The sequence below is a fragment of the Branchiostoma belcheri genome, unplaced genomic scaffold, assembly GCF_001625305.1.
Source record: "Branchiostoma belcheri isolate BF01 breed outbred unplaced genomic scaffold, Haploidv18h27 scaffold14, whole genome shotgun sequence".
NCBI classification, from domain to species: Eukaryota; Metazoa; Chordata; class Leptocardii; order Amphioxiformes; family Branchiostomatidae; genus Branchiostoma; species Branchiostoma belcheri.
Genome location: NW_017802824.1, coordinates 1,943,216 through 1,955,621, shown reverse-complemented (window position 1 = coordinate 1,955,621; position 12,406 = coordinate 1,943,216). Strand labels below are relative to the sequence as shown.

Below are 12,406 nucleotides of genomic sequence, written 5' to 3'. Positions count from 1 at the left end.
CCCCCTACCCCCTCCTCCTCTCTCTCTCTCTCTCTCTCTCTCTCTCTCTCAAAATTTACGCATAATTGGCAGTTCGCAGGTGATGTCACCATTTCGCAATGCATGGGGATTCCCCTAAATTACTCATCAAATTCTTCCTCCTCAGGTCTTGTATGCACTTCAAATTGGCTGTGCAATACCTCTATTGGCACTTTGAGCTTTTGCAGTTAACCGGCCTCACTGGTTCCCATACTTTTCAAGCGCCTACCTTAAGTGGGATAGAAGTTCAATTCTGTGTAGTGCAGACAACATGGTAAGTAGTAATATTTTACAAATGGCACAGCTGCACTTTTACATATATCCATTCATACTGGACTTGCTGGACTTGATGCGTCGCACACGCATAGGATACACAATGTGAAGACAGGTGTGTGGAATGCTGCGTCCTACCTTGTGTACATGGATATATCCCAGACGCAACAAAATAGCTAATTTTTTTCTCTGTACTTTGGTGTGTGTCAGTGCGTGCGATGTATTCATTTAAGTACTCAATACTCAATTGTTAACGTGTATTTATTATACTTTAAACAGCCTAGCTTGGACAAGACAGTGATGGGCTCGGCTGTAGGTAGTCCTGCCTTTTCTGATGAAGCATTCTTCAAAATACTTAAAGGATATTTTACGACGTATTGATTTGCTCGTAGGTAGATACAAGTAGTTTATACAAATAGACAACGTTATGAATTTGAGCACAAGGAAGAAATGGTTGGCTAGTACAACAAGTTCCTCAAGTGAAGGAAGTTGATTTACTAAACTTAATAATTTTTTGCGGAACATCTTTTGCGGAACACCTTCTTCCAGGAATTCCCGATGACATTGCCTCGATCCTGTGACTTTGCAGACACGCTTGGGGGTGTAGGAAGCGTACTCTCAAGTAGAAGTTTAGGCTCCGGCTTTTTGACCTGCGTTCAGGCGTCTTTATCATATTTCTTGTATTGGTATCCTTTTTACGACAGCCAAATGGGTATACTGTCCTGCCAATTGGATGCTGTCTTGCCAATTTGCTGCTATCCTGCCAAAATGATACTGTCTTGCCAATTAATTTGATGCTGTCTTGTCAATTTGATGCTGTCTTGCCAATTTGACGATGTCTTGTCAATTTGATGTTGTCTTGCCAATTAATATTTGATGTTGTCTTGCCAATTAATATTTGATGTTGTCTTGCCAATTAATATTTGATGTTGTTTTGCCAATTTGATGCTGTCTTGCCAATTTGGTGCTGTCTTGCCAATTTGGTGCTGTCTTGCCAATTTGGTGCTGTCTTGCCAATTTGGTGCTGTCTTGCCAATTTGGTGCTGTCTTACAGTCTCCGCAACGTCTGTGGGCTGATAACGGAAACGAGTTGTGCCTGGGTCACCAAGATGAGTCACCAAGATATGCTCCACTTTGCGCTTCATTCCCGCCCTTGGTACTGGAGCTGTGAACGTACAGGACCATTTTCTCAGCATAGAGCAACATATTTTGCCGACATTTTTTTAAATATTTCAACATGTAATCACAAGGCGTGGTGACGGCACACTCAAGTTTTTTCAACTTATATTAATGCCGCCACCAACACAATGGACAATACAATACTCATTTTCACCTGAGCGAAGTGTGGAAAGTCGTGTAAAGTGCCTTTCCCAAGGGCACAAGATCGGTGGCATGACAAGACTCGAACCCGGGACCTCTTGGTTCCGAGTCGAGCACTCTGCCGCTACGTCACACGACCCCAATTTGCCGACTTATCGAACGCCATCACTCCAGTTTATTCTTTAATGCCTCTACGTTGTGTTTCAGTGTTGCGGTTCCAGCCTGTATCACCTGCTGCATAGGACATGTCTCGCCGGAAACATCAGTACGACTTTACCGCTGATCACTCTAAGTCTAAGGTAAGGCACTCGTACGGTCTGGATCATGGAGAAAGTTGAAAGACGAGGGAAAAGAACAAGAAATGAAGGTCTCTGGAAGCATTACATTTTTAAAATCTTACATAATTGAAAACTTTTTTTACTAGAAATCTGGGCCACAACACGAAACACCAATGTTAGAATAGAGCAGAAACAAGATGGGTCCTATATTTTCTGGGTGGTACCCCAAAATCAGCCCAGGATCCTACCAGTAACCGTTTTCCGTCACAGTTTTTTGTTGTTGTATTTTTGCTCTATATGAGTATCGATATACATCGGGATAGTGTTGTTTGAAATTTCAACTAGTACATTTATATATGCTAGTAGATAGATAAATGACTAAAATATTGACTTTAAAAATTAATCTGTTTTTGAAACCATAGAAACTGCGTTGGGCACATTAACACACCTGCAAGGTCCAACTTACAAACCTGTCTGGTTCTCTACAGTCGCACACTTTAGTCTTATGACCCCTGGTCTTATGATTAACTTTACTATGAACTATTGACAATTTCAGGGTGTGAAAAGTGTCGAGGTTACATCCATCAAGCAACAGCCGCACATCGTTGTGGAAGGACCAAGCGAGGAAAGTTTTCCCGAGGCAGACCACTGTTGTTACCACCACTTGGAGAGAAGTGACTCCGGGGTTTCTGACGTGGCGATGACTGTTCACAGCTTGACAGAAACAGGAACCCCCTCGGGGGGCGCCCTGTCCACCGAGTCCAACCACCAGGACCAGAGAGAGAGTGGCATATTTGACGGGGACATGGCACGATCTGTGAGTTTTTTTTTTATTCCAACATTTCATGACTAGACATGGTGACAGCACACTCAAGTTATATCAACTTATTTTATGCCCCCACCAACGCAGAGGATGAATACAGGACAGGACAATACTCATTTTCACGAGGAATCTGTGACTTAACAATATCTTTAGCAGAGGTCAGGACTTTTCTCAATCGCGCGAAGACTTGACATGAATACCTGCGCACATTTGTGTGCATACCTAATGTTTATTATCAGGAAAGCAAAAACAAAACATACGCGTTGGTGCTAAGTTCCTCATTCTCCATATTTACGAGGGACACCTAGCTAACTTCGTTTCCTCATTCCGCAAGAACAACAAAAGCTATTCCCAAATTAAAGCTTTAATCTTATTTTTTTGCAATGAGCACTGTTTGATTATAGAAATCACAGATCAATAGAAATCATGCAAGTTAAGTTTACACGGAAGTCCTCATAACTGCATACTCGTAGTATTGTGTTACATTTGCTTACCTGTTATTTTGTCTTCATGTTTCAAGCGACACATAAAAATGAAACTAAAGCAACCTGCAAAGGTATAACAACTTTCAATATGGACACATGTTGACTTTTTTTCTTTCAATTCTATTGCATTATCAAGACAAGAATACAGTAAAAGAAGAAACATAAAATACAGATGGTGCATGTAGAATTCGCTCCGCATGTTGAATTCCCTTAAATGTAGAAATTCTTGTATGGTCAACAAATCCTACAGAGCTTTAAATTCAAACTGGGCGAAGTAGCATTAGACATGATTAGGATGTATATACGTTGTACAGTGTACATGCATATATGCATATATATATAGTACTCTTTTGTCATAAAAAAGCCAGAAGGAGATTAGACTTCAGTCAAAAAAATATCTACATGGTTTTCACGCGAGATTTTTGTCTATGAAATTCTGGATTGTACATGTTCAGAATTGTGCAATCTACATCGACCACAATTTGAATTCCTAGATACGACTTCGTAAAGTTTCTGTTTTCAACCTTTCAAAGTTTACTTTTTTTTTCCTTGTTGAAGGACACGGACTACAATCGCCTCTCAACTGTGAGTACCGACTCCGGGAGACCGGCCAGCATGGAGGGCATTCTGGACGACAGTCTGCCTCTTCACGAAGGGACAAATAAACCAGAAGAAAAGTGGGGAGACAAGGTAGTGGACGCCGAGGCATTTGAGGAACACCGTGACGCACCAAACAACAACAGCGTCCCACCCGTGACAGGTAAAGAGGAAGCGGAACTTCTTGTGAAAAGACCTTGGAGACTTTCCAAACTGGAACAAAGCAGGCCGCGCCGGTACAGCGGCTCACCAAATCAAAGTCTACCTTCACTTCAAGACGACAAAATGTCGTCACGCATCGGGAGGGAGGGTCGGGGATGTCTGAAGATACCCCTTGGAGACGGGTGCAGCAAAAACCAGGCAGAGCCGCAGTTGAGTGCCCCTCTACCGTCGGACGATCTGACGACCGACGGTGCCAGCCCTGAGTTCGACGCGGACGCTCCAATCGCCGAAGAAAGCGAGAGCATGAACGATAATCAGGAAACGGCACCCCAAGAGATCAGAGGAGAAGCGGAGAGAAGCTGTGGTCCTGATGTAGAGGATAACGGTCTAGCTGTAGGCGCTGAAGACATGACCTTCGGTCAAGTTAGCAAGACCTGGGAGCATGCCGACACCTGTGCCATCATGCCCGTGTACGACGCACGCGGGAAGTTCTCGCACGTAGGAGGGCGCCTTGAGCTGCGATACGACCGTACAACCGTGCGACTGGAGGTACCGGCCGGTGCAGTACCCGAGGGAGACGCAAGGGAGCTCTTCATCCGAGTTCTACCTTCGAGAGGCATTGAACCCACAGCAGTCTTCTGTGGACCGCATGGCACGGTTTTCGAGTAAGAACAGCATTTTTGACGCTCCAACACTCGCCTAAACTACTAGAATAGGCGACAAACCCTGTCAAGCTATTCAAACAATATCTACAAAAAATGCTAATAAAGTTTCAAAGTCTTAACAGACTAAATACAAACCTAGTGCAAGATCAACGAAATTTAGTTTCTAGGTCAGATGCAATTGAGAATGAAGAATTACTAGTAATTGCGCTTGATCCTTTATAGTATATATAAATTATACGCCTATTCATATATTGTTTGGGTTCTTTTGTAAGGCGAACACATCTACCTGTAGTTGTAGTTATATAGTAGAGAATTTGAGAATTTCCTTATGAGGCTGAGCTGTGTTGCTTTATCATTGTCAATATTCTTGTGTCTCATGTTCTTTGCTAGAACCCCCGTGAACCTGTCCTACAGCGCAGACGGGGAAGGCGACAAAGCGGCAGTCCAAGGGTTCCTTACGCCGACAGACTTCGGAGACCCTACTCGCTGGCACGACATCGGTGATGATCCCGACACCAGCTTCAAATTGGAGGGTAAGATTTGTACGCGCATTCAAGAAAACTTCAAGAAAACATCACTTTTGATCATACTGATTCGGGGCAGTAAAACTGGATTTTCAGAGTTAATTTTCTGGTTATTCTTAATGTAGTAAGTTTAATCATCCCCATCCCATAGAATACTGATATGTGTAGTATCTGTGAGGCAAAAATGTGTTGCAAAACTAGCTATCATTATTGGTGGACAACGAAATTTGCATTATGCCTTTTCCGTCCGCCTCCTCAATCCTTAAGGTTTAACTATCCACAATGATGACATTTTTTCAATGTATCAAAACAATTCACTTTGTAATATACAAGAGTGTTTCACATTTCAGATGGCATGCACCACTTCATGCTGAAGCACTTCACCGGGGTCACGAGCCGTGTCAATGGCGCCTCCCAGCGGACGAAAGTCGAACAGCAGGGGCACATAGTGAAAACATTCCACCTGTACTACGACTATCAGGCAAGGGAGTTTCCACATCTAAAAAGCAATAAAATATATTATATAGGTGCCTTCGTTTTCCCGTATCTTTCTGATAAAAACATAATGGTTACCACTGTCGAGAAAAGCAGTTATGATAATTTGATGGCAAAATGATACCAAGACAAATGTTATGTGGGTTTCCAGTATATTTTGATAAAATTTCAGCAATATCTTTTAACATTCCAGGTCTTCGAGGCAAATGGAAAAGTGATGTCAATCCTCGTCCTCCGAGTCTACATTGCAGACGAGGATCAGACAGAGGTACCGCAAATCCTGACTTAATTTCTGACAGACTTCTTGCTTTGTTAAATTCTTACTTCCTACATGTCTGTGCAGGTTTGACATAAGGCCACACCAAGTAAATTTTATGGATGACGTCCTTTGGAGACCCTATATCTAATGCGAGAGGGCGAAAAAAAAAACAAGTAGGGCCCTAAAAACAAGATGCCTAGATTAGAAATATACTAAGAGACGACAAATGTTAGGACACAAATTGAATGAGGTGACACAGTGTAACAAGCAAAAAGTCTTTTATTCATCATCAAAACAGCAATAAATCAGGTGGAACAGCAGTTGTCGTCCTGTCCTGTTTTCGCGTTACGGGTTTCATGTCAATCTGATGATTTGCGGCACTGTCGTGACTCTTTGGTCATAGTTACAGGAAGCGGAATTTCTTGGGTTTTTTTCTAGGAACAGGCCAAAATCAATGCGCGCGCGGACGTCATCCATAAAATTTACTTGGTGTGGCCTAAGATACATGTACATGTACACAGGTACACGTTACTCAAGCAACTACATTGTAGATATGAATTTGAAAACAGATGTTTCAGGTAGCAACCACTACATTTCATCAGTGACACTGTTTTCTGGCATATCTTACATTGTAGTTCCTACAGTTGTTGATTTCTAATTTCCTACAGTACCTTAGGTGTGAGCTAAATTCTACAGCAAACACAATGCTTATGTCTGTTTTGTTGTCAAATTTAGAAAATTAAAGCCCTGGAGACCTCGAGGCAGCCTGCGGGTCAGCTATGTGATGGGCCCAGGTGCCTACCGTTTTCTGCAGACAATGACAACCCACTTAAGATCCGTCTGAGCCAGATCCTTGAACATGCCTGGAACATTATGGGACCTCACCAGCAGGTATGTTTCATAAATATAAACTTACCAACATTGCAATTTTTTAAAAATCTACGTCCAATTTACAATATTGTGACGAGTCAATGGTCAAGTGGGTGTTCACCTTGTATTTGGTAGCTTGCGACATTAGGGAGCGGGCAAATACTATGGAGGATGGCACCCAGGCTAGCATGGTACATGCTAGTACTGCTTTCTCTGCTTAGTCTGGAGTTAAACACACACCACTACATTTTTGTACAAGTAGACTAGCCCCTGCTGTAGTGATTGCATAACTGTGTGGCCCAAGGGCTAAAGAAACAGAGATAGGCACCGACCTATGCACCATAGGTGAGGGAAGGAACTTTAATAAAAAAACATGATGTGCAGTAACACTGCCACCTTTTTCTCCTCACAGACTATTGACATCAGGACTATCAGAGGTACCAGGATGACCAGCTGCCTGTTTCGGCTGTCCTCTGCACACGGTACAGCAATACCTGTCCACTGTAATGTGGAGCTGTCCCAGCAAGGCAATACCAGCTGTGAAATCATGGCAGTAAACATAGTGCCTACACAGGTTAGTTAGCAGTTGATCTGAACAATTTTCTACATGAAATGAATTCAAAACCACCTGTCCTCTTCATAAAATGTATAGGAGGCTCAACGAATAAAGAGTTTTGGACAAAAAATGCACTCTCCTGATATTAGGGAACATCGAATCTTGCAAATCATCCCTCCAGTTCTTGATTTCTGCAGCCAGTTAATTCAATGCTTCCAGTGTCACCATTGTAATTATGGCAGCAAGTTCAGAACCTGGCACCATGGCTCCTGAAAAACTTTATGAGAAGCAAACAAAAGCAAATGTTAACAAGAGGAAATCCAAGATTTCATACCTCTGGGTACTACTCATCTTACAAATGATGCACTATAAAACAGCCGTTGAAAGTACAAAGAATAAAAAAAAAAACATAACTTGCAATTGTATGCAGTCAAAATAAACATGTCATTTACTTTTCAAAAGAACATTTTTCACAAGCCTATCATGTTCGACGTTTTCAGGCACTGTTGTATTTTATTGTCATTGGTTTTGTGACATCTTCGAACTGCAACAATAAGGCCACACCAATTTAATTTGTTGGTTCTCCGATTCGCCTCTTCGTTTTTTTCTGATTTGCAAAAAAAAAAAAAATTTGATTCTGGTCCTGAATCAACTGAAAAATGCTCATGTTTTGCCCCCCAACAGTTGAGGAAAGTCCTTTTCTTCCTAGTTGTTACAGTTTTCCCATCTATCATTGCAGTGGTTTGATTAAAAGTTCAAAATTCAATGTTTAAATTTAACCCAGCCTTTTGTGTTGACTTCATGGCTCATTTTGTAGCATTTAAACCTATAATAGGATGCCTAGACCTGTTTTTATTTCAATTTTTTTTCGCCCTGTCGCTTCATATTTTTTCTGAAAAAATCCGAGAACCAACAAATTAAATTGGTGTGGCCTAACAACAAAACTCCTTTCTCCTTGTTGCAGTGCTGCTGTCAGGGGAGACCAACCCAGCAGCTGGTGTATGAAAGGTACTGCCACAACAACCCTGGGTACCACCAGAATGGCCCTGAGGATCACCTGCAGGGGGCAGTAGGCGGCCATTTTACATCGTCCAACCTTCCGGTGAGCCAGTGTGCTGACGAGACAGGATCACAGGAACGGAAAGTCAAGCATCCTGTAGAAGACACCTGCAACTGCGAAAAATGTCAAGACAGCAAGGTGAACACTGAAGGCCAGAGCTGTCATACCGACGATACCTGTACAGGGTGTCATTTGTGCACAGAGGAAGGCAGCAGTGAAACTTCCATACCACCACATCATGGCACAGCCACACAACCACAGCTGTCACAGCCTCAGCAGGAAACATCCCACCAGAAAGATCTCTCCACAGAACTTCCTGACAACCACTTGTCAATGGAGAGTACTAATCAACCTGTCCAAGAATCCTCTCCAGAAAGCGATCCGCCTGCTGCAGCGGCCGCTCCTCACCACTCAGAGCACCCGGGAGGATCCCAAACAGACAGCATGGACCAGGGCGCAGCAGCGAACCCCCCTGAGCCAACACCACCCCAACATACCAGCAAACGTACTCACAAATTACTGAAGAAGCTCAACTTGCCCAAATGGTTTCCCCAAAAGTTAGCAGACACCCTAGGGAAGCAGAAGACAAAGTCCAAACCACCAAAAGAACAGGCATTGCCAGATGTGTCAAAAGAACAAGCCGAGGAGGTGACGAGGGATGATCCCAGCCTGCCCACACAAGAGGCCAGCCAAGCTACACATTCATCAAAGAAGGACAGTGCCTACATCTCTGGTGTGCCTGATGAGGGGGCTGAGGGTGAAGAAAATATTGAGTCCCCAGAGGAAAACAATCATGTCAGGGACCTGCAGAGAGACAGTGGGGTCCATGTTGGGGAGGGGTCATGCCTGCAACAGCCATCTCCAGAACAGGACAAGATAGCACAAGAGGAGGGAAACCACGGGGAAGAAACTACAGGAGATGGGAACCAGGTAGACCTTGATACCAGCTGTGACCAGCAGTTGGTGGTCCTCAGGAAAGATGCTGACTCAGAGAAAGGAGAGAGGGAGAGTGGGTACACGTCTGGAGTGCCATCAATGTGTGGTGACCCAGACGTTTCGTAGACTGACGATGGATGCAGAGAACTGCAACACTTTGATTTTGAACATTATGTGGCTATTGCAATGCCTTATTTGCCCAAACCATGCTGCTTGCCTAATACTAAGAACTATAATAGTCATACTGCCATTGTGTCATCCCTAAGAAACAATATACCGGTACAGTGAAAAGGCCACAGTGTGAGAATCACACAACTTGGGCAGTAGAGTGACTAGTAATCTGGTAATGGTTTCATAACTGATACATGATGTACATGTAGAAACACTAAGGTATGTAAAACAATACCCACTAATAGATTCTAAAGCAAAGCTTCAAAGTTCCACAATGGGTATCATATTCAAGATAATTATATTACCAGAAATAGACCTGTGTTGACTAGTGACTGTTTGGTCAGTATTGGTATGTCTATTTCATTCAGACACATTTATTAGCTAGTATAGTTCAGTTTAGAATTCCGTCAGACTTGGTGTAGAAGCTACTTCCAAAATAGCAAATTTTGGTTTTAACATTGCCAGGGCCAGAAAAGAAATGGAGTGATCTGAAGAATTAAATTCAAATTACAACAACAACAGAATTATGCCATGTTGTGTACGCCCAAGTCAGGTTTTCTGGGAACAAAATTAATTAGCTGGTAGTTGGAGTATATGAACAACTGCCATGAATGAAAATCATATTTTTTATATAAAGGTTTTCAAGTTAATGTAACAAACAGATTGACAAGCAACAATGTACTCAGGAGCAACAGACATGGTATAACAAACAAGAATTGTTTTTATACAAGACATCGTAAATATTCTTAACATCGTATCTTTCTATTTTTGACTTTGCAAATAAATAAATAACAATGCGAGTGAAAAGATAAAGATCCTACTGTCTTACATATACATGTAATCAGTTAGCCAATACATGTATATATACATACCAACACATGTGTGCATGCGCATGTGTGTAGCATGTCAGCAGAAGAACTGTGCCTGCTTGAAACCAGGATTTTTCATGGTTTGTCAACACTGCATCAGAATTTTCCTATTGCAGATTATATCTTTTCTGACACAACATTTGACAAATATGGACAGAATGTGATCCTAATCCTAAATATGTGAATAAGGACTTTTTTTAACATGAATTTTTGGCTGGTGCAGTATGTTTTTCCGACATGTTCGCTATGCACTACAGTTTGGCAATGATTTCTTTAAGACAATTTCTACTCTTTCCAGTCACTTCTGAAGCCTTGTACAGGCTACTCCACATCTCGTGAGACCCTTACATTTCTCCTCAAATCCTGAAGCATGACATGGCTTGTATTTCCCCAGAACTATCGTAGACTGGAACTCGTTGCCACCAAGCACAGTTGGGGCATCATTACTAGAAAGCTTTAAACAACTCCTGCAATTAAATGTGCAAAGATTGAGTGTAACAAGTCGTTCGGTGTGATATAACTAGCTGACGCTGCGCCGCATGCCTGCGAAGCTGGTGTGTTACGCCGAAGGGCGGTTATACCAGCTATACAGATACAGATGGCTATCAAGAGACTGGAATCTCCATAGTACTGAGTCTGGTGATGAACTCCAGTAGGTACATCTGTAGTCTGATCTCCTGGGGGTCTGTAGTGATGGTGAAACCAGGAATACCACCTTTGCTCAGCGTGTTCTGCTGTTCCAGAACCACCTGGTCCATCTCTAGTATCAGCTCCTTGTCCACCTGGCTCATCTCTTCTTTCAGGTGCTCTTCTAACTCCTGTGGAACAGCCAAATAACGGCAACAATTACAGGATACTGAAATGGTAATACAATGTACTTACATTAAAAGACTACTCTTGATCCAAGCAGAGGTTTGGGTTTGGGCTTATTTTTGGTGTGTTTTTAGGCTTTTTTATCGGGCTTTCTCTTTTGCACCGGTATCTCTTTTTTACATTAGTTTGGCATAAAAAAAGATACCAGAGCAAAAAAAGAAAGCCTGATAAAAAAGCCTAACAACAACAAAAATAAGCCCAAACCCAAACCTCTGATTGGAGAGTATACAAAACAAGGCGATCAGAGAAGGCATGCTTCATCCCCTACTAATATCAATTAGTAAACACTGAAAGGCATCTAATGTTTATAGAATACAGTCCAAGGTGGCCAACCAGGGGACTGAAGAAAGGTGGTTGCCGTAAACGGGTGGTTTCTGCAAGCATAACAAAAATAGTGTCTGTCCGCACAATCAAAAATTGGTAAGGGATCCAACAGTCCCAACTCATAGCTGTCGCAGTTGTGTTAGCCAGGTGGTCCCCCTTAGCAGGTTGCTTTATTCTTGCATCAATTGGGAAAATTTTTGGGACCAAGCTGGTAAACTGGTTTTACTGTAATTGCATGGAGGAAAATTAGAGGTTTTCAGAGCAAAGACTGGTACTAAATAGTAGTAAGACACAAAATAAAAAGAGAAGCTCTGCACCTCCTTTTCCCTCCTGTTGGTGGTCTCTACACTCCTCAGCAGATGTGGGTCCCCCTGGCAGGTCTGGATAACCTCACGGTGCTTTTTGGCCATCTCTAGTCTCTTAGCTGAAGAAACAGAAAATTGTTTCAACTATACGTATAGCACAGTGCAAACCAAGATGATTGTACTGCTTGACCCTCAAGTCTGGCATCCAGGCTACAAAACCATTATGACCATTGGTCCCTCTATGATCATTGGTAGCCTCACTTTGTCTTCAGACTATCTTACCTTTATTTGCACAGTTCAACACAAAAAGGAAACTCACCATAAATTTTCCACCACTTCCGAAGTTTCACAACATATAGAGTCACCAGGCCACACAGTTAAACATGGATAAGGCCATGTTGATTTGATTATATGGATGACATGAAGTTTCGGCCGTTTCCAAAAAAAAAAAAGTTTTCAACCATACTGTAAATCGTACAAAACAGTTGTAAAATGAGCAAAAATATACCATAAGTTACAAAAAAAATTAATAAAAACTATACC

At 42.3% G+C, this 12,406-nt stretch overlaps 2 protein-coding genes across 2 annotated transcripts in view; one reads left to right on the top strand and one right to left on the bottom strand.

The window, feature by feature from the left end:
- The window catches only part of LOC109464619, a 13,882-nt gene extending 4,298 nt beyond the window's left edge, over window positions 1-9,584 (top strand). The window contains exons 2-10 of the mRNA XM_019761632.1: window positions 1,819-1,910; window positions 2,446-2,706; window positions 3,756-4,621; window positions 5,012-5,154; window positions 5,496-5,626; window positions 5,834-5,908; window positions 6,635-6,790; window positions 7,182-7,343; window positions 8,290-9,584. Of these exons, the coding sequence (XP_019617191.1) occupies window positions 1,857-1,910; window positions 2,446-2,706; window positions 3,756-4,621; window positions 5,012-5,154; window positions 5,496-5,626; window positions 5,834-5,908; window positions 6,635-6,790; window positions 7,182-7,343; window positions 8,290-9,447 (3,006 nt within the window). The 5' untranslated portion in view covers window positions 1,819-1,856 and the 3' untranslated portion in view covers window positions 9,448-9,584. The remainder of the gene's footprint in view (window positions 1-1,818; window positions 1,911-2,445; window positions 2,707-3,755; window positions 4,622-5,011; window positions 5,155-5,495; window positions 5,627-5,833; window positions 5,909-6,634; window positions 6,791-7,181; window positions 7,344-8,289) is intronic.
- Window positions 9,585-10,896: 1,312 nt separating this feature from the next.
- The window catches only part of LOC109464616 (protein DGCR6-like), a 3,152-nt gene continuing 1,642 nt past the window's right edge, over window positions 10,897-12,406 (bottom strand). Inside the window, exons 3-4 of the mRNA XM_019761629.1 lie at window positions 11,876-11,982; window positions 10,897-11,179 (exon numbers count right to left, since the gene is read on the bottom strand). Coding sequence (XP_019617188.1) covers window positions 10,967-11,179; window positions 11,876-11,982 — 320 coding nt within the window. The 3' untranslated portion in view covers window positions 10,897-10,966. The remainder of the gene's footprint in view (window positions 11,180-11,875; window positions 11,983-12,406) is intronic.